Here is a 20,347-nt window from a genome sequence, read left to right on the forward strand (position 1 = left end):
ATAGTTTTCACAGCCTTTGCAGAACCTCTTCTTTGCAGAACCTCTCAAGCTCCATCAGGTTGGATGGGGAGCGTCAGTGCACAGCCATTTTCAGATCTCTCCAGTGATGTTCAATTGGGTTCAAGTCTGGCCTCTGGCTGGGCCACTCAAGAACATTCACAGAGTTGTCCAGAAGCCACTCCTTTGTCATCATGGCTGTGTGCTTAGGGTTGTTGTCCTGTTGGAAGATGAACCTTTGCCCCAATCTGAGGTCCAGAGCGCTCTGGAGCAGGTTTTCTTCAAGAATGTCTCTGTGGATTGCTGCATTCATCTTTCCCTTGACCCTGAATAGTCTCCCAGTTCCTGCTGCTGAAAAACAACCCCACAGCATGATGCTGCCACCACCATGCTTCACTGTAGGGATGGTATTGGCCAGGTGATGGGAGGTGCCTGGTTTCCTCCAGACATGATGATTGGCATTCAGGCCAAAGAATCTTTTTTTCCATCAGACCAGAGAATTTTGTTTCTTATGATCTGAGAGTCCTTCAGGTGCCTTTGGCAAACTCCAGGTGGGCTCTCTTGTGCCTTTTACTGAGGAATGGCTTCCGTGTGGCCACTCAGTCACCTCCCTGACTAAGGACCTTCTACTCCCAATCACTCAGATTAGCTGGGCGGCTCTAGGAAGAGTCCTGATGGTTCCAAACGTCTTCCATTTAAGGATGTGCCTTTCCAAATCATGTCCAATCAACTGGATTTACCACAGGTGGACTCCAATCAAGTTGTCAAAACAACTGAAGGATGATCAGTAGGAACAGGATGCACCTGAGCTCAATTTTGAGTTTCATGGCAAAGGCTGTGAATATTTATATACATGTGATTTTTTGTTTTTTATATTTAATAAATTTGCAAAACATTCAAAGAAACGTTTTCACTTTGTCATTATGGGGTATTGTGTGAAGAATCTTGAAAAACTTAATTTAATCCATTGTGGAATAAGGCTGTAACATAAAAAATGTGGAAAATATTTTATAAATACTGTGTATTGGCGAAGCCAGTTGACAAATATGTTTAACATAATTTAATCAATCAATCAATCATTCAATCAATCAACCAACCAACCAACCTTTATTTAGTCTTAGAGAACATTGAGGGTGCCCCTCATTTACAATATTGCTGAGTTAGTACAGAGTAAGGGATTGATGATGTGTAAGAACATATCAGAGGATAAAAGTTAATTTAATGAATGAACACTCATTTCAGGTAAATATAAAAAGTGAAATATTAATAATAAAAAAATACATAACAATATAATAATAAAATAAATAAACAAACAAATAAATAAAAGAGAAAATTAAAACATACATAAGATGTAAAGGTTAAAGCTTGAGCTTCCGTGTGTCCTGTATTAAGTTCCAGCTCACTGGTGCTGTAAAGAAAAGCAGATTTCCCCAGTTCAGTAAAAACCCTCGGTACCTGGCATGTGATCCAGCCATTGGATTGAGTTTGATAAATACCATTATTTACAGATATCATGGAAGTAATATATTCTGGCAAATGGCCGAAGAGTGTTTTATAAATGAAAATAAACCAGTGCTAGTGAGGGCCAACCAGCTTTCTCATCCAATCTGCAGTGATGAGTGTTATAAGGGTCTCCAGTGATGAACATCAGTGCAGAGTGATAGACTTGAGTCCAGTGGTTTGAGGGTACTGGCAGATGCGTGTATGTAAATTACATCATCGTAGTCCATGACAGACAGTAAGACTGCCTCAACTATTCTTCTTCTAGCACACATGGGGAAACAGGGTTTATTTCTATATTGATAACTGAGCTTCTACCTACATTTGCTAACTACTTTATTAATATAGGGTTTAAAAGTGAGTTTATCATGCAGCCATATGCCAAGGTATTTATACTTTGTGATTTACTCAGTGTTGGATCCTGTCAGGGTAGTGATATTTACAGAATTAAAACCTGTATTAGTAGATCTGGAAAGCAGCAAGAACTTAGTTTCCTTAGCATTTAAAACCAAGTTGTGTTTACGCAAAGCAACCTGTAGGGCATTAAAAAAAGCATTGCAGTTTTCTTACTGCAGCATAAACAGAGTCAGCTGAGCAGTATAAAACCATGTCATCCGCATACAGATGTACTTTGCAGTCTAAGAAAGAGGCAGCAAGTTCATTAACATATATATTGAATAGAACTGGGCCCAAAATTGAACCTTGTGGTACTCCTTTGGATATACTGAAGAAATCTGATTTGTAATTCCTCACTGCTACGCATTGTGGTCTGTCTGAAAGGTAATTTTGGGTCCATTTTAGTGCATTTGTGTCAAAGTCAATCTATTGTAAGTTCTTCAGAAGAAGAGTCTGATCAACTCTATCGAATGCTTTTGATAGATCAATAAAAATGGCAGGACAATGCTTCTTCCTATCTATGGCCATGTAGAGATCATTTAAAACCAGTGTGGTAGCACAAATGGTGCTCGACACTGGGTTCGTTCCTCGGTAACCAGCAGTGTCAGGAAACAAGGGGTCAGCACGACGGAGTTCTGTTGCGGGGATCACCAGTCTGGCTATCCGTGTGGAAGCTGTGAAGGAGCTCGGCAGGGTGGCCGTGTGGAGGTGGAGATGGCCTGAGTAGGTAGGCAGCGGTTTGGCTGTCCAGCCAATTCCAGCTGAGAGGTGGAGTGGCAGGCCCGCTGCAGAGTGGGGTTTCCAGATGGAGCAGGGGTAAAGTTTATGGCTGGAGAGCTCACTCGGATGTTGTGTACTGACGATTGTTTGTCAGCAAAAATGACGTCTTCCAGCTCCTCCAACACAGAGAAACTGTTGATCAGTTGAACCTTTCGCGGAATGGGTTGGTGGGCGGAGCGCCTACCACCACGCAAACCTCCACCTGCAACAGACCATGGCTCAGTCTGGCATGGCGTGGCCTCCCTGGCCTCCTAGCTGAGGCCAGTGATCCTCGTCCTGGACAGCTGTAGCAGTCGTCTAACCTGGTGCTGATTGCCTCAGTTGAAGCCAGCAAGGAGTCGAGGAGATCTTCATCGTCTTTGATCTGGTAGAGCACAGAGATTCTTCCTTCCAGTTCAATAATCTTCTGGCACAGCCTTGCACAGCCATCACATCCAGCTGGAGAGCTGAGGGGAGGCATGGTGCAGAAACAACTCGTAGATTTAAATGAAATAAAACAAGAAGTGACTCAGATGGATAAATTTGACAGTTAAAACAAAAGATGTGTTGCCCAGTTGGGCTAAAAAAAAGAAGGCTAAAAGCTAGGCTAAAAAGCTAGGCTAAAAACAAACCAACTTAGCAGCGGTGCCTGATGCTCTGCTCTGACGCTTTCCTCTTAATACTCTGTATATGTTGGCTGGGTGTGTGACTAAAAGTAACGTAAAAGTAAAAAGACTAAAAGTAACATTCTCCTATTCACTAAAACAGGTCCTTCTACTTAGTCCAAAAGCTGCTGGAAACAAACTGTCTTAATAACTTCCTTAATAGCTTTTGAGTTTCATGAGGTACATCTGTGAAGAACCTTGACATAACAATCAAGCAAGTTTGTTGATGGTTTGGCAAAGGTGTACTTTCATCTCAGGGAGTCCTCATTTCTTTGTTAGCTTATGGCTCTCCCTTTTAGTGAAGCTGTAACAGCTCGACCTGCCAGAGTCTCTGTTGCACTCATAACACTATACTGTAATCAGTCTCAGTAAACAGAATTAATGTCTGTTTGTTTCTTTGCCGAGCTGAACAACTGCACATCCTGCATGTCTGTAAAGTTGTGTAGTGCTACAAAATAATAATAATAATAATAATAGTAATAAGTTCCCCTAATTAATTAGATTAATTGGCAACAGCTCAATAACATTACTGGGTACAAAAGAGCATCCCAAAGAGGCTGAGTCTTTCAGAAGTAAAGACTTGGAGGGGTTCACTTTCTGTGAAAGTCTACATTGAAAGTCTAAAGTTTTCAATGCAAAATAGCAAAGAACTTGGGGATTTTGCCATTTACAATGCATTCTATCATTAGTAGTTTCAGAGAATCTATAGAAATCTGCATGTAAGGGGCAAGACAATGTGTGTCCTCCAGGCCGAAGACCACTCAGCTTGTTATCAGTGCTGAGTTTAAAAGTCAGTATTCATGATGGTTTAGGGGGGCATTCGTGCACATGGGATGGGTGATTTGTACATCTGTAAAGGCACCATTAATGCTGATAGACTTTACATGTTTTAGCACCATATGCTGCCATTAAAGTGTCTTTTTCAGGGAAGGCCACAATTATTTCAGCAAGACAATGTCAAACCACATTCTGCACGTATTACAGCAGTAAGAGTGTTAAGAGTCCAGGTGCTAAACTGGCCTACCAACAGTGGTTACAGTGTATGTTCATGTTCATTTCTGAGAAATGAAACAGATGAAAGATAAGCCAGATCAACTACACCACAACCGTTCTGTGCTGGTTTCGTTAAATAAGAAAAACTGGCAATGGAAATACAAGCAGGGACTCAGGCGTGGTTGTGACACTGGTTTGTTTTGGAAGGTGCAACTACCATGGTTAAAGAATGCAGAGAATGTTTTTTCAAAGCATATTTTAATCCTTACTAATAAACAATCACATGACATTCATACAGTGCTTTGTTTACATGTTCATTCTGATGCTGGTAAACAACAGAATCCAAAAAATGCTGTCAAACCACCTTACAGACAAAAAAAAATCCTTTAGGTCTTTCCAAAATGACTGCAGAGGAGTTGGTACTATTGCTCATTTTTTCATCTGCAGCTGAACAAGGCAATATCTGCCACATTGCACAGTTCATACCTGCAGTAAGAGAAAGCACAGGTGAGCACCTGTCATCATTCATTTTGTGAATAAAACCACATAATTAAGGACAATTAATCTTCTATATTGCTGATTACTATGTTGAGTACTAAAGAAAACAAAATTACCAAAATATTACTCTAAATACATTTATGGATCAAATTCTCAAACTGCTAAAATAAATAAATAAATAAATAAAAGACTTTTAAAAATAACAAAACATCCAAATCCTACATATGAAAGTATGTTACAGTCTATTTAACAGAAAGTATAAAGAAATAGTAATGCTCTAAATATATATGAAATCATCAACTTAATATGTGCCGGATTATTGTGCAATTATGTATTTTTTGGCTATGTGTCAATATATCCTTTTATTAACACAGCTGCTCCAGATTAATCCCTAATTGGTCCCTAATTAATCTCTGAAAAATTCCTTAACTTCAATCAGCTATTTTATCTATTTAAGTCACTTTTGTTTGCACACAGTAGTTCTTAGTGTTCACAATTCTAAAGCAAAAAAGATCTTACAGTAGAGGAAAAGATGAAACTATAGTGAAAGCTGTATCTGAAAACACCTCAACACTGGAAATATGCAAGATAATCCAATATGATCGTCAGAACAAACCAGCTCTGTAGATGGGAGACTTTTGACTGTTACTGAAAGGAAAAATCATTTTTAGGCAAACAATAATACAATACAATATTTGAAGATTACGTTTACATAAGTAACTGCAAATCTTGGCACAAAAATTGTGAACAGTGATTTTTCTGTTGACGTTGAGTTTTGTAGGTTAAAATAGGAAAATACACAATGTGTGACTGACTGAACTCATTTTCTGCAATTAAACACACTCTGTTTTAATGAAAATGAAAACTGTAAAACTAGCTGAACTCAAAATGAGCTAAAACTGTCACTACTGAAATATTTCGTAACGTTTGTGTTTGGTAAAGTAATGATTGTTTTATTACCAGAATGTTTAATAATTGTAATAAAATAAACATAAGTAAGGTATAGGATCACTCAACAAAAAAAAAAAGGATATTAGTTTAAATTCCAAGTTAGTCAAAAGTTACAAATGTGAATTCATATTCTGAATTTAAACTAAATCAGTAAAATTATCCACGTTTTTGTGAAAACAGCGAACTGAGGTTTTGATAAAGTACAAATTTAATATTGATTTAGCTTTTTTTTTTTAATCGAAGTCTAAAATTATTTTATTTGAAATAATTTCTGTGTTTTTTTTAATTGACAGACAAGAATCCTCACAGTTATGGTAAGCTAATCTAATCTTTACATGCCACTTCATGATCAGATTTATAGTTGGATAGAAAAGTTAGACAAATTAGCTCAAACTGCAACTAAAGCAAACAAACAAAAAAAATATGAAAAGTTCAGCTCAAAATGTGCTACAATTGTCACTACTAAAATACCTGGTGAAGTTTCATTAGTGTTATGATTTAATAAAAATTTTAATAAAATAAACGTAAGTAAGGTATAGATTCACTCAATGAAAAGGGATTTGAAATCATTTCATTTTGTGTTTTTTTTTTCCCCATTGACAGACAAGAATCCTCACAGCTATGGTAAGCTTATCTAATCTTTACATGCCTCTTCAAGAACTTCTTGAATTTTCTGTTAGATAGAAAAGTTGTTAGACAAACATCTAAAGCTGTCTTTGCTGTCATTTCCTTTCCGTTACTCCTGCTTTCAGCTGCTGCTGTTTGTAGCACTCCCCCTGCTGGTGCAGTCCATCCCTGTCAATAAGAAGTTCCTTCCTCTGGACTGTGAGGACATTTTTAATAATGGATCCAACCACAGTGGTGTCTACACCATCTACCCAAATGGTCCTGAGAAAGCAGTGCAGGTTTACTGCGCTATGGGCTGCGACGAGTACGACAGCCACAAGGACGGGAAATGGACGGTGAGTAAAACTATTAAATGTTCAAAACTACTTCAGAATACGGTGACGGCACATGCTTGTAAAAGAGTGCCCTGGTAACTATTCTACTTTAAAATCCAACCACCAGGTAATCCAGAAGAGAACGGATGGCAGTGTGAATTTCTATAGAATGTGGGAACAGTACAAGAACGGCTTTGGGAACCTAAGTGGAGAATACTGGCTAGGTGAGGCACAGTTTATGCTAATGATATTGTAGCTAGAAAGAGACTGAAATATGATGTGAAATCCTGGCAAAGTATAATAAAACAAGAGAATTATTATATGAAATATTAACGTATTGAAATTTAGCATCTTTCCATAGGCCCCCTAGAGGCCATTCCACTAGTGTGATAAAAATCATCTCAGACATTTAATATTAATTAATATAATCAAATAAAGCATTTTCCCCCCGTAACTCTGTTATCAGACGAACTAGGACGTTGTCTCTGTGAGAAATGTGATTCTATGTTGAGCTGCTAGTGAGCAATAATGGGTGAGAACCCCCTTGCTGTGAAAAACTATTCACACCTCTCCACAAAGATAGCCATGCAGAGATAAAACAGAAAATTGCAGCTTTTCTCATATCAAACAGTCCTGTACAACTGACACAATAAGCAAACAGCATGTAAACACAATAAGACAAACTCACTGAAGAAAAATAAACGCATAATTCAATAGAACTTTGTGAAAAAGAGTTAATCCCTATCCTTACTTGTGTCAGAATGTGTTTGTTATTGCTGGAGAGCCCTTTGTTAGTATATCTTTCAAACTGCAGGTCTGGAGACCATGTTTCTGTTGACATATGCAAACAAATACCAATTGAGAGTGGACATGGAGGATTTTGAGGGGGGCAGTGCCTATGCCCAGTACTCCTCTTTCTCTGTTGATTCGGAAGCCCTCAGATACAGACTTCACATCAAAGGTTACATCAATGGAGGAGCAGGTGAGTAAAAAATTTTACCTGTGAATGACAAGCCGTCCTGGCCCAGATGCAGCAAAACAGTCCCAAACCATTATACTACCACCACCGTGTTTCAGTGATGGGGTAAGGTTTTTAAGCTGGAATGCAGTGTTTTCCTTTCTAAACCTCCTCATTTAAAACAAAGATCTACTTTGGTCTCATCCACAAAACATTGTTCCAACAGCCTTCTGGCTTGTCCATGTGATCTTTAGCAAACTGCAGATGGGCATCTATGGTTATTTTGGCCACTGTGAGACAGGTCTTCAGTTGCTTAGAAGTTACCCTGGTTTCCTTTGGACCTTGCAGACTATCACATGCTCATAGTGTGATTTGTTGGTTGACCACTCCAGGGGAGCGTAACAGTGGTCTTGAATTTCCTCTATTTATACATAATCTGGAGCCCAAACTCTTTAGAGATGGTTTTGTAATCTTTTCTAGCCCAATGAGCATCAACAGCTCTTCTTCTGAGCTCAGAAATCTCCTGTTCGTGCCATGATAGACTTCCACAAACACATACTTTCACATACTTTTGCCATTCACAGATCTGTGATATTGAATCATTTTCCCCAGATAATGAATTACAAAGTCTAATATTTTTGTCTCATTTGTTTAAATTGGTTCATTTGATCTACTATTAGGACTTGTGTGAAAATATGGTGAAGGTTTAGGTGAAATTCATGCAGAAATATAGAAAATTCTAAAGGGCTCATGAACTTTCACGCACCACTGTATGCTATTATAACTGCAGTTCTTAGGAATGCAGAGAATTATGGTAGATTCTTCAGGAACCCCTATGGGTGCATCAACAACTATATCCTTGACTAAATGGTTTTATACAGAGCAACACAAATCTGTGAGGATCCTTCATGTGCTCTTTTTGGACAAGCAATCCAGCAATATTCTGATGATCATTAAACATGTAAAAAGGTGAAAATGTTTTTTTTTTCTCCACAGGTGACTGCTTGTCCTATAGTGGTGAGAGAGATTTTGCAACCTTTGACAAAGACGTTTATAACTGTGCAGACACTTACTCTGGTGGATTCTGGTACGGCTATTGGCCATGTCACCTTGCGAACCCCAATGGCCAGTACAAACGGGGGAATGTGGGAAGCTCATATACAGGAGTTATGTGGGGTTGCTGGAGAGGTTACTATTACTCCCTGAAGACCATCGTGATGAAGATCCGCCGGGTGTCTCTGGACGAGCTTGAAGCGTAGATATATCTGCCCAGACAGAGAACCCAGATTTAGAAGGCCAGGGTTTCACTTAATGAATACATACCTTTGCTGTCCAAAAGTACTTTATAAGAATTTCCTGTTAATTTCTGTTAATTTGACACTATTTTTCATAAATCAATGCAATCAAGGCTGCTATGCATTACATTATCTGTGGGTTTCTTGTATGATTTCAAATACAATTGTTTACTGCATACTGCTACAGCCATTGTTTGCCTCTTTTGAGTAGACAATTAACTACGTACAGAGGATTGTGGGCTGCAAAACATATACTAATTGCAGTTTTGAAGAAGGTGATCACTTATGATCTATTTATATATTTTATGTGTTTGTGCTAGCTTGTGCTTCAGTTCTAATCTGATTTAAAATCTGTAATATTTTTAGACTGACAACTATCTCCAATTTACAAATCATTACATGAATAAAGATAAAGCTACTTTATTATTTTATTGTGAGTTTTGCCTTTTGCTGCATCTCTGCAGGCTTTTGTTTTGTATAACCTCTCTTCATCTGTCCTCACCTTACAATTCCCGTGGAACATTAACTCCAAACAGATTTCCGAGCAAAGTTCAAGTGATTGTGGCCAGTTAATGTTTCTTCACTCACACCAAGGCTGTCACCATTACTCAATCACAATCAAAATAAAGAATCATCAATTATCATTAACATAAAAGATTAATATGTTAATTGCAGGGCAAACAGACAGACACAGACAGTCACTCAAACCTAGGGGCAATTCAGCATGTCCAGTTGGCCTGACTGCATGCCGTTGGACAGTGGGAGGAAACCGGAGAACCCAGAGGAAACCCACGCAGACACAGGGAGAACATACAAACTCCACACACTATGATTCACCTGGCCGGGGAATCAAACCCAGGCCCTCCTCGCTGTGAGGTGACAGCGCTACCCCCCGCGACCCTGAGGGAGAAGCGGCTTGGAAAACGGATGTATAGATGGATGGATATTAATTACAGGGCATTTTAAAGTCATGTTTAGCAGATTCTCCACCAAGGAGAGCTATTCAAATTGCAAATTTTCTCTGAAAGAGAGGAACTCCACACCAACAGAAACTGAAAAAGCATATTTGTTCGTAGTTAGAAAATTGTATACATGAGGTTTTGTTTATTTTTTTATTTTAGACATTTTTACTGTTATTCCAGCTGCTTTATTGAAAATCTCTTTCAGTATAGATGACTTTACCCAGTCTTTGTTTTTATTGGTTTATGAGCTTATATGTTTGTAATTTATCCTTCTTTGTAACAATTCTGAACAAAAGTAGCAAAGTACAAGTATTTCATTAAAAATGAACTCAAGTAAGAGTAACAGCACTATGCTTTAATTGAACTCCTAGAAGTACTGTTACAGAGAAAACTGCACTAAAGTACAGTAATGAGTAAAAGTAATGTTACTTCCACCTCTGGTTTTACAGGAGAACTTCATATCCTTTACAAATCAGCTAAACTGGTTAGCTAACCTGATATCTCCATTTGCCACTTTCCTGTGATTCTCAGTCCCTCAGCTACATTGACCACACATGTGAGGACATGCTCAGCTTCCTTATGCCGGGTGATATTCAGCTGTCACAATTACAGCATATTCACCTATTCACCCCCCCCTCCCCCATTTCTAAATCCTGGTTGTCTTATGACTATGTATCTCTTCCTTCAGTGTTCAGTTCAGTTCTAAGAAAAGGGGAAGCTTTACCAAGTTGTGGCTTACACTAATTATGCAGCTATATAGGAGTGACATGGTAATCAGCCATCACTAGAAAATAATGAAGACCTTCATTATTTGTTGTAGTCAGTTCGTTTCATTTTCCTGTTCTTCATTTTGCAATATTCTTTGAACTTTTTAAGAAATCTTCAACGCCACGCTCTCAGAAAAAAGGTGCTAAATGGTCGCTGCGGTGGTACCCTCAAGAGTATGTATTCAGTAGGAAACATAACTGTACCGTAATCCATTGCGCTTACATTTTTAAATTGCACTGACACTATATAAGTCCTCAGGCTTTTTATTTTAGAATTATGGTTTAAACATTTGTTCAGTTATGACAAGGTACAAATAAGCACCATTGTTTTGGGGGCAAACACCTATTTATGGTATACAGTTGGGCCTTAAGACCATTGTTGTAACTTAGAGTACATGTACATTGTTTGTACCTTGATGCACAAAAAAAATGCACCTGCACAGCACCTTTCTCAGGATAGTGTGCACTTAAAATGCCTGATTCAGTTTTAGTGCCCATTTCTCATTCACTCCTCAACTGACAGCTGAGTTGTTTTCTATCCTTTGGTTAATTTTTTATAACAGTACAAAACCTCGTACTTCCAAAAAATGGTAACTTTACAGGAGAAGGAAAGAAAAAAAAAAAGAAAAAAAAACTGCACGTCTAATGTAAGTCAATGAAACCAGAGCTTTTTCGGAGTAATTTTTGGTAATTAATTTGGCCCATTTGTCATGAAATTTCCAAACTATGTAAAAAGTAGCAGGCATTTACAAAGTATGTCAAAAACTGAAAAATGGCAAATAACAAGCTGGATGGTCCCTCTCGAGTCCGCATGACCCAGTGTCCGAGTTTCCAAAATGAATTCCAAATTTTGATTCATCTGACCACAGAAGAGTTTTCCATTTTGCCTCAGTCCATTTTAAATTATCTTTGGCCCAGAGAAGGTGGCAGCATTGCTGGATCATGTTGACATGTGGCTTCTCTGCACGATACAGCTTTAACTTGCATTTGTGGAACTGTGTTCATAGACAGTGATTTCTGGAAGTGTTTGAGATCATGCAGTGATTTCCATTACGGGATCTGGCCTGTTTTTAGTTAAGTGCTGCCTGAAGATCACGAGCATCCAATATTGGCCATCAGCCTTGTCCCTTACATACAGGGATTTCTCTAGATTCTCTTAATCTTTTGACAACATTATGGTTGGATGTCCAAAGTCTTCACAGTTTTATGTTGAACATTTAACCTCTGCCCATCTTTGCCTCTGAATGACTCAATCTCAAAAATGCTCTTTTTACACCCAGTCATGCGAGTTGCAAATCACTCCTTCAGCTGTTTCTTATTAGTACCACTTTTACAGCCTTTTGTTGCCCTGTCCCAACTTTTAGATGCATTGCTGCCATCAAGTTCTAAATAAGTTAATGTTTATCATGAAATGGTAAAATGTCTCTTTCAACATCTGATGTGTGTTGTGTTCTGTTATAAATAAAATATGGGTCTATAAGATTTACAAGTCATTCTATTCTGTTTTTATTTACATTTTACACAGTGTTCCAACTTTTTTGTAAATGGAGTTGTAAATGTACTTCGGTACTTCAAAAGCACCCTAGATGTGGGAGTTCTGGGCAGGTCCATATTTATTACATAAGCTAAGAGCTCCTCTGTACTTTTATTTTTGGAATTTTTGTTGCAGGTTTAGTAGACATAGTCATGATCAATATGTGGCCGTAACTCACCATTTAGGGCAATTTGACTACGCCACTCCCTGATTAGTGAGGGGGGGGAGACCCCAAATACAGAATTGGACCCAACAATATACCCCACAATCCAAACTTTACTCTTACTTTAGTGATCCCACACAGTGTCAAACTAAAGGACACAGTTCCATGGAGTATGATGCAAATGAAGAATCAACCCATCAAAGGAGTACATAACCATAGACCGTTTATTTTATTAGTTCCACATTCAAGGTAACCCCGAAAGTTTCAGAAAAATGAATTATACACACAAAACAAAAAAAGAAACCCCACAAAACAAAACACTACTGAAGTGAATTTGAATTACGCAGATATATCACACTAAGGCCACCCTCTCAGAGAAGAAGGGGGGAGCAACCTAACTAATATTTAGCTTGGCTACTGGCGTTGATCTTAGGCCCCTCACCCCTTGACAGGTCTTTCCACTTGTAGTAGGAAGTAATACATAAGGTCACACTGGGTTATATAATAATAAGGAACCAACTACAGCGTTAAGATCAGGTCGTACCACTATAGCACCCTAGAGCAGTATAGAAGGCAATATAGCCGAGAGTATAGCTATAAAAGATCAGGAATTAAGGGCCTAAAAAAACGAATTTAACGGACCCTATAACAACCAGTATAGAACAGTGGCTATCATCACCAGCTCCGCCGCCCTGTACCACCGCAGTATTGGCCCTCCCTTATTGCGTTCCACCAGCTCTTAAACGCCCTCCGGACTCAATTCTACTGCCGGCACTCATCCCCGCTATACCACGGTCACAGAAGTCTATTTACCAACCACTCGCTTAAACTGCAAAGCAGGGCTATAATTCTCCAAATTAGCCCATTAACCGCGCTAGTTGTTGCCGCCTGCGTCCAACCAAAACCCAACGAGACCAAACGATATTTTAGCGGACTATCGCGGGACTGAAATAGTCCGCCAAGATGGCCGCCCCCACAACCTAGCTTCAACATAAGTCCCCTCATACTCTACTGAACTCTATATACCAACCCGCAGCTATGGCTGACTCCCGGAATGGCTTTCAAAATAAAAGTTCTACCTGTAGCCCTACCGGCTACAAATACGATGCAAGAGTGTTTTGAAAGGTTCTTGGCATCCATTTTCCTAAGCCGCTTCTCCATCAGGGTCGCGGCGGGGGGGGGGTAAATACACCCTGCTGGAAGGCAGGATACACCCTGGACAGGTCGCCACTCCATCGCAGGGTAGACAGACACTCACACTCAGGGGCAATTTAGCATGTCCAATTGGCCTGACTGCATGTCTTTGGACTGTGGGAAGAAACCCACGCAGACACGGGGAGAACATGCAGACTCCACACAGAGAGGACCGCGGTCGCCCGGCCGGGGAATCGAACCCAGGCGACAGCGCTAGCCACCATGCCACCGTGGTTCTTGGCAGTGTTAGGTTAAAACAGAAAGTGGTCAAGTGACTTAATTTCAGCAAACAATGCTTCATTTGAAATGTGGTTTCATTTTGTCTAGTTGCTTGTGGGGATTTTGCCCCAATGCTGAGTCAATAATGCTGGTGGCAAGGGGGCCTAATATAATAAGCGTATGCCAAATTTTTTTTAGCGATATTAACACCACTATTTAACTTGTTGGCCGCTTAATTATGTTTGGTCTACAGACTGTGATGATCACCACATCCCTGAACACTGTCACACTAATGTTCAGTGAGTCCTCTTCCATTGCAGGGCCGAAAGTGTGAATAATGGAAGGGGACTTCGCATGTGTTGTGCTGGTGTGAGTAGATCAGACAACAGTGCTCCTGGAGTTTTTAAACACTATGCCCACTCACTGTCCACTCTATTAGACACTCCTACCTTGTCAGTCCACCTTGAAGTTGTAAAATCAGAGACAATAGCTCATCTGCTGCTGCACAGTTTGTGTTGGTCATCCTTTCATCCATCCAACTTGAAAAGAATGATGCAATATTTCACAGTTTTTAAGTAAAATAAATGACTGTACACTCCTATTTCTCCTAAAGCAATTTGTATATGCTCCCACTTCGGTAACCTATAATCATGTATTTGTCAAATCCACACTTGCACCTTCAGCTGCAGGACCAGCAAATGGCCACCAGAAGTCCCACTGATCTGAATACTGAACTATTGCCATGGTTAAGGTTGTAAGTGGTTAAAAAAGACCTGTGTTAAGTCTCTTACAAAGCACTCTTCTTTGTGGTGCAATCTTGCCAGATTCTCTGCTGCATTTCTTAACCTTAAGAGCTTCTGCTTCACTCACGTTTTTGACACGTTTTAACACTTAGAAAGGAAAACATGCTTCAACTGGACAGTATCAGTGTCCAGTGAACAGGGCTTTAAGATTAAATGTGCTTGTCCACATGGATTGTCAGGTGGGTCCTACTAGAGTAATGTATGTAGCGACTGCACTTAGTTATTCCAAATTATTTATGGTCACTGTAAATCTCTGGATGAAGTCGTTAGTGACAGTTTATTTTAGCAAACTGACATTCTCTCAGCAGAAACAGAAACACCCTACATTTGTAGAGTGAACGCTAAAGCATTGCATGAATGGACTGCCTAATCAACCACATCATCACAGTAGAAACAAAAGCAGCTGATTAGCTTATTTTTTAGTCTCCTTTCCTGATTAACTACGTTCACATTACAGGCCTCGTTGCTCAAATCCAATGGTTCACCCTCGATTAGGTAAGTGATTAAAATCTGTCATTAATTTGAATGAACCGGCATCCTGAACAGCAGAACGAGCTTCGCTGAGAACATAATTAACTGTGATCAGCTCTCAGCTACATTATTAGAGCAAGACGAAGCCTGAAAAGGTGAGCTGTGTTGCTTTTCCACTGTTTACAGGCTTTAACTTCTGTGTGGCGCCATGTTGTTGCCATGGTAATGCTGATTGATGCTGCACGGCATTGGGGGGGAAAAAAAAAAAAAAAAAGAATTCTGATCTAGGTCAAGGAACCAGCAGCACCAGGTGCTGAACCTGTATAGTCCTGCAAAATGCATGCTATGGCTTTTGTTTAACATAGTAAATGTGGATAGCATGCTTACTCCAATCACAAAACCCAGTCACAATCAGATGCATTCAAGACATGTAAATATCAAGTCTACATCTCACTAGCCACGTTTACATGCAGCCTAATAATCCATTAGTAATCTGACTAATAGTTCAATCCGAATAGAATACATCCATGTAAACACCTTATTCAGAATAGTCTAGTCCAATTGAGGCCATTCGGAATACAATTTCTATCCGACTGAATGAGGTGGGTAATCCTGTAAATAATCCGTTAAATAGAAGTTCAAGTTCAAAGTGTTTATTGTCATATGTACAGAGGAAACAGGTTTCCTTATATACAATGAAAAGCTTACTTTGCTCCTCGCTAAGAATGCCAGATATAACATTAAAAATACAAAAGAGTATATATATATATATATATATATATATATATATATATATATATATATATATATATATATATATATATATATATATATATACACAACCATATTTATTAATATATTAAGAAACAGTGCAATGTATAAATTACAGTGGTATGGATGGATGGTGCTGTGCCTTGCCGGGAACATGATTATCTGCAGCAGAAATGAGTAATAAAGTGCAATAGTGCAATTGTAAACATGTGCTACAGTTAAAGTGACAGTAGTTGCAGGTTATTCCTGAGGAAAGAGTTCTTTACCAGTGGGGTACACATCACACGTCTGTACCTAAGTCTGGCAGACCGAAGTGTGAATAGTTATTTCTGGTTCAGAACTCTGATTGCGGTGGGGAAGAAGGAGTTCTTTAGTCTGGAGGTCTTGCACATCATGCTCCTATACCTCCGGCCTGAGGGCAGAGGATTGAACAGACCGTGCTGGGGGTGGGTGGGGTCTTTGATGATGGAGGCAGCTTTCCTTTGGACTCTGTGGTTGTAAATGTTCTGCAGAGAGTGCAGTGGAGAATTGGTGATCTTCTCTGCAGTCTTCACCACTCTCTGTAGGCATTTACAATCCATCACGGTCAAGCTGCCGTACCACACGGTGATGCAGCTGGTCAGGAGGCTCTCAATGACGCAGTTGTAGAAGTTGCTGAGGATCACCGGAGACATCCCAAACTTCCTCAGCCTCCTCAGGAAGTACAGCCGCTGTTGAGCCTTTCTGACTAGCTGCTTGGTGTTCAGTGACCATGTGAGGTCTTCACTGATGTGGACACCCAGGTATTTAAAGCTGCTCACCCTTTCCACCTCAAGCTCCCAGATGAAAAGTGGCAGATGAGGTCTCCTCTCCTTCCTCATGTCCACCATCAGCTCCTTTGTCTTGTACGTGTTGAGGATGAGGTTGTTGTCATCACACCATGACACCAGTCTGGTCACCTCCCTTCTGTAGGCTGCTTCATCTCCACCAGTGATACGTCCTATCACTGCTGTGTCGTCAGCAAACTTCAGGATGATGTTGTCCTTGTGGGAGGCGACACAGTCATGGGTGAACAGGGTGTAGAGAATAGGGCTGAGGACGCAGCCCTGTGGAGTGCCGATGTAGGTGGTGATGCTGGCTGAAGTCCTGTTGCTGATCCTGACAGACTGGGGCCTGCCAGTCAGGAAGTCCAAAAGCCAGTCACAGAGGGTGGGGTGCAGGCCGAGTGTGGAGAGTTTGTGGGTGAGTTTGTGTGGGATGACCGTATTGAAGGCTGAGCTGTAGTCAACAAAGAGCATCCTGATGTAGGAGTCTTTGTTTTCCAGGTGGGAGAGTGAGTAGTGAAGGGCAGCAGCGACTGCGTCCGAGGTGGATCTGTTGTGGCGGTAGGCGTACTGCAGGGGGTCCAGTGTGTCTGGTATGCTGTCTTGGATGTGGGCCAGCACCACTCTCTCAAAGCACTTCATAATGATTGGAGTGTTGCATGTACAGAAGAATATCTGTCTAAACACCTGTATCCGATTACATTCCCTATCGGAAAGTTTAAGTCTGTTCTGCATGTGCGTCGCGTCACAGTGAGAGTTTATACCGTTCAACACGGAGGAGCAGAAACTGGTCTGCAGAGGAGACGAAGTTCATGCTCTGATCTGCGGTGGGACGGACGTCCAGCTTATGTGTCTCAGATCACGACGTCTTCCTCTCTGCCTTCTTTAATAAGGACATGTGAAGGACGTTTTCCTGAGTCTGACATCAGTTTAAAGCAGTTAGAAACACAATCACTGCTCACTGCTGCTCATCTCTCTCTGACTGGACCTCACGTGATATTCGCTGTCATGGTAACGTTTACTCTAAGCGCTACTCTATTTTGCATCAGATTACTTGAAGTGACCAAGTTAACGAAGATTTTCCATCAGACTGTTTAATTGAGTGTGCATATAAATACCTCAGCCTGAATCTGTAATCCTATTGTATTAAATCAGATTGGCAAAAATCTTAGCATGTAAACACAGCCACTATCCACTTATGACCAGACCACTTGAGACAGATTATGGGCTTCAGCACTGCTGCTAATTTTGAGGTCCACACGTTGTTAGATATCAATAATCAAACCGCTGTCATTTACAGTTTTAAACCTATTCTAGACATTGACAACTCTAAACATTGCACCACTGAGGAAAATGCATCATGTGTCTGAAACTTGCAGAATATGTGGATCACAATGAATTAAAGAAAAGGACAGCCATACATCCAGCATTCAAATTTTAAGAGTGTGGAATCTGCAGTTGGAGGATGGTTGGACTCATAGAAGTTAGGGGTCTGGACCACCTTGATGCACAAACAGGAGGACAGATGCATGGTGCACATTGCTAAGATGGACTTAACAGCCACATCAGCGCTTAGCCCAATAGTTGGGATGACTTGTGTGTCAGAGGTTGTCTATCCGCAGTGTTCAGTGCCAGTCACAGCAGCGTCCACTGCCATCTGCAATAGCCACCCACTGCTTTGGCTACCGCTGACCCTGTGACCACAGATACCTGTGCCTGCGAGAGCATTAAGAGTGTCACCAGTGGCAGGATGTCTGGTCTCAGGGTCGTGACACAGTCATACAGGTTCCAACATGCACCGCAACAAAGTGTACTCTCTGACAGCCTTCTCCCAACAACTATCTATGGGTCAGCAGTTATAGTGGATGGTGTGGTGTATTGGGTAACACCTCTGCCTTCTACACTGTACACTGGTGTTCAATCCCCACGTATGCAGCACCCAACACTATACCAAGAGTCCTTGGGCAAGACTCCTAACACTACCTTCACCTACCTGTGTAAAAAAATAATCAAATTGCAAGCTGCTCTGGATAAGAGTGTCTGCCAAACATAAGAAAAGATGCTTAAACTAGACACCAGGCTACCAAGTTCATTTTTATTTAGAATTATTTTTGAATAAGTCAATGCTTATTCGTTCAGTTTTTTGTTCGCCTTTGCAAGATTAGTGTAGTTGCGTTATTTGAGCCAGTCTGTGGTTGACAGCTGGTTGGACTGGAGTATCTTATGTGATTTTACTTCAGGAATTTCTCAAGCAATTAATTGTTTTGCTGCATGTTGGAGTTTACAGGAATGCCCAGCACAGTTTCCTCATGCTCAGAGAGTCAGTGTCTATTTTTTTCTGATGTACCATACCTGAACCAACTTTGCAGATGAACTGATAAATGGATTCATGAGTTCAGTCATGGTAGAGCACATCACTCCATCCAGCTTATTCCTGTAAAGCAAGAGATACATATATCTCATTTCAGTAGGCTAAATGACATTATCACTTCCGTGTTCATGTATAAATTGTTTAGAAAAGAAAACTAGAGCAACTTAGCATTGCATATGACATGAAATGCACTACAATATCAAATACAAATATATTACAAATGCATGAACATAAATTTGACATGGACTATTTAAAGATACTTCATAAGGTCCTGCATTTTGACTTCTAACAAGCTTAGATTTCATGTGTTTCTATGTTGTAACACTTGTGTGCCATTTTTCAGGGCACTTGAACTCAGCAGACCCCATGAAGATTTGGTAGCTCTAATAGCTACAATAATTCTCCATCTTACTTTTCTAAGATTCTTAGATTAGTCTTTAAGCCGTGCTGTTTAAACACACACTATCAAATGCTGTAGTTAACAGATCTGTACCTAATGCACTACAAACCTATCTAATCAGGCATGTTTGGTGTCAAGTGTTTGCCTCTTTAGTTTACAATTGGAGCTATAAGGCTAATGGTGTTAACAAATACTGAAAATCAATTAACATCTAGACCTTTTCTGTAAAAGCCCCAAACCTCTCTCAACTCACTCAAACCAAGTCCAAACCAAGCCCATGTAGTTTAAAAAAAAAAAAAAACTTCTCAGTGAAGATGAAAGAACAAGTAGCCATTCAGGATAACCAGAATCCGAGCGAGACAATGTTGGGATGTAGACTGGCCAGTAAACAGCGAGTTCTGCCTTATGGCTCAGCTCCCTCTTCACCACTGCAGTGAGGCACAGCGACCATATTACTGCTGCTGCATGTCCAAGCCTGCGGAGAGATCTCATGAACTCTCTTCCCATCACTCGTGAGCAAGACCCCGCGATACTTAAACTCCTCCACCTGGGGCAAGTTCTTACCCCTTACGTGGACTGGGCATGATGTCCTTTTCCTGGCTATGACCATGGACTCAGACTTGGGAAGTGTCAATCCACATACCAACAGCTTTACATGAGCTCCAGTAAGTGTGATGTGATGGAGCTAAAAAGACACCCATCGCAAAAAGCAGAGGTGCCAACCTCTGGTCTGGGAAGAGACCCCGAGGTTGTCATAGGACATGCTGGAGGGATTATAGTTGCAAGTTGGCTTGTGAGTGGCTTGGGGTGATAGAATGAGCTGGAGAAAGTTGCGGGGGACAGGGTCACCTGGGATGGATCTGGATCAAGTTGTTTAAGATGATGATGATTAGCTGGGCATACTGGGCAATATGGATGCTTATCTCTCCATAAATA

At 40.4% G+C, this 20,347-nt stretch overlaps 1 protein-coding gene across 1 annotated transcript; it reads left to right on the plus strand.

Annotated features, from left to right (window-relative positions):
• Positions 1-6,054: 6,054 nt before the first annotated feature.
• On the plus strand, positions 6,055-9,379 carry LOC108413280 (microfibril-associated glycoprotein 4-like). Its single transcript, XM_037543876.1, has 6 exons — positions 6,055-6,073; positions 6,363-6,383; positions 6,512-6,721; positions 6,828-6,924; positions 7,515-7,682; positions 8,655-9,379. The coding sequence occupies exons 1-6, from the start codon at positions 6,071-6,073 to the stop codon at positions 8,915-8,917; spliced, it is 762 nt and encodes a 253-aa protein (XP_037399773.1). The 5' UTR covers positions 6,055-6,070; the 3' UTR covers positions 8,918-9,379.
• The last annotated feature ends 10,968 nt before the right edge of the window (positions 9,380-20,347 follow it).

The sequence above is a fragment of the Pygocentrus nattereri genome, chromosome 12, assembly GCF_015220715.1.
Source record: "Pygocentrus nattereri isolate fPygNat1 chromosome 12, fPygNat1.pri, whole genome shotgun sequence".
NCBI lineage: Eukaryota > Metazoa > Chordata > Actinopteri > Characiformes > Serrasalmidae > Pygocentrus > Pygocentrus nattereri.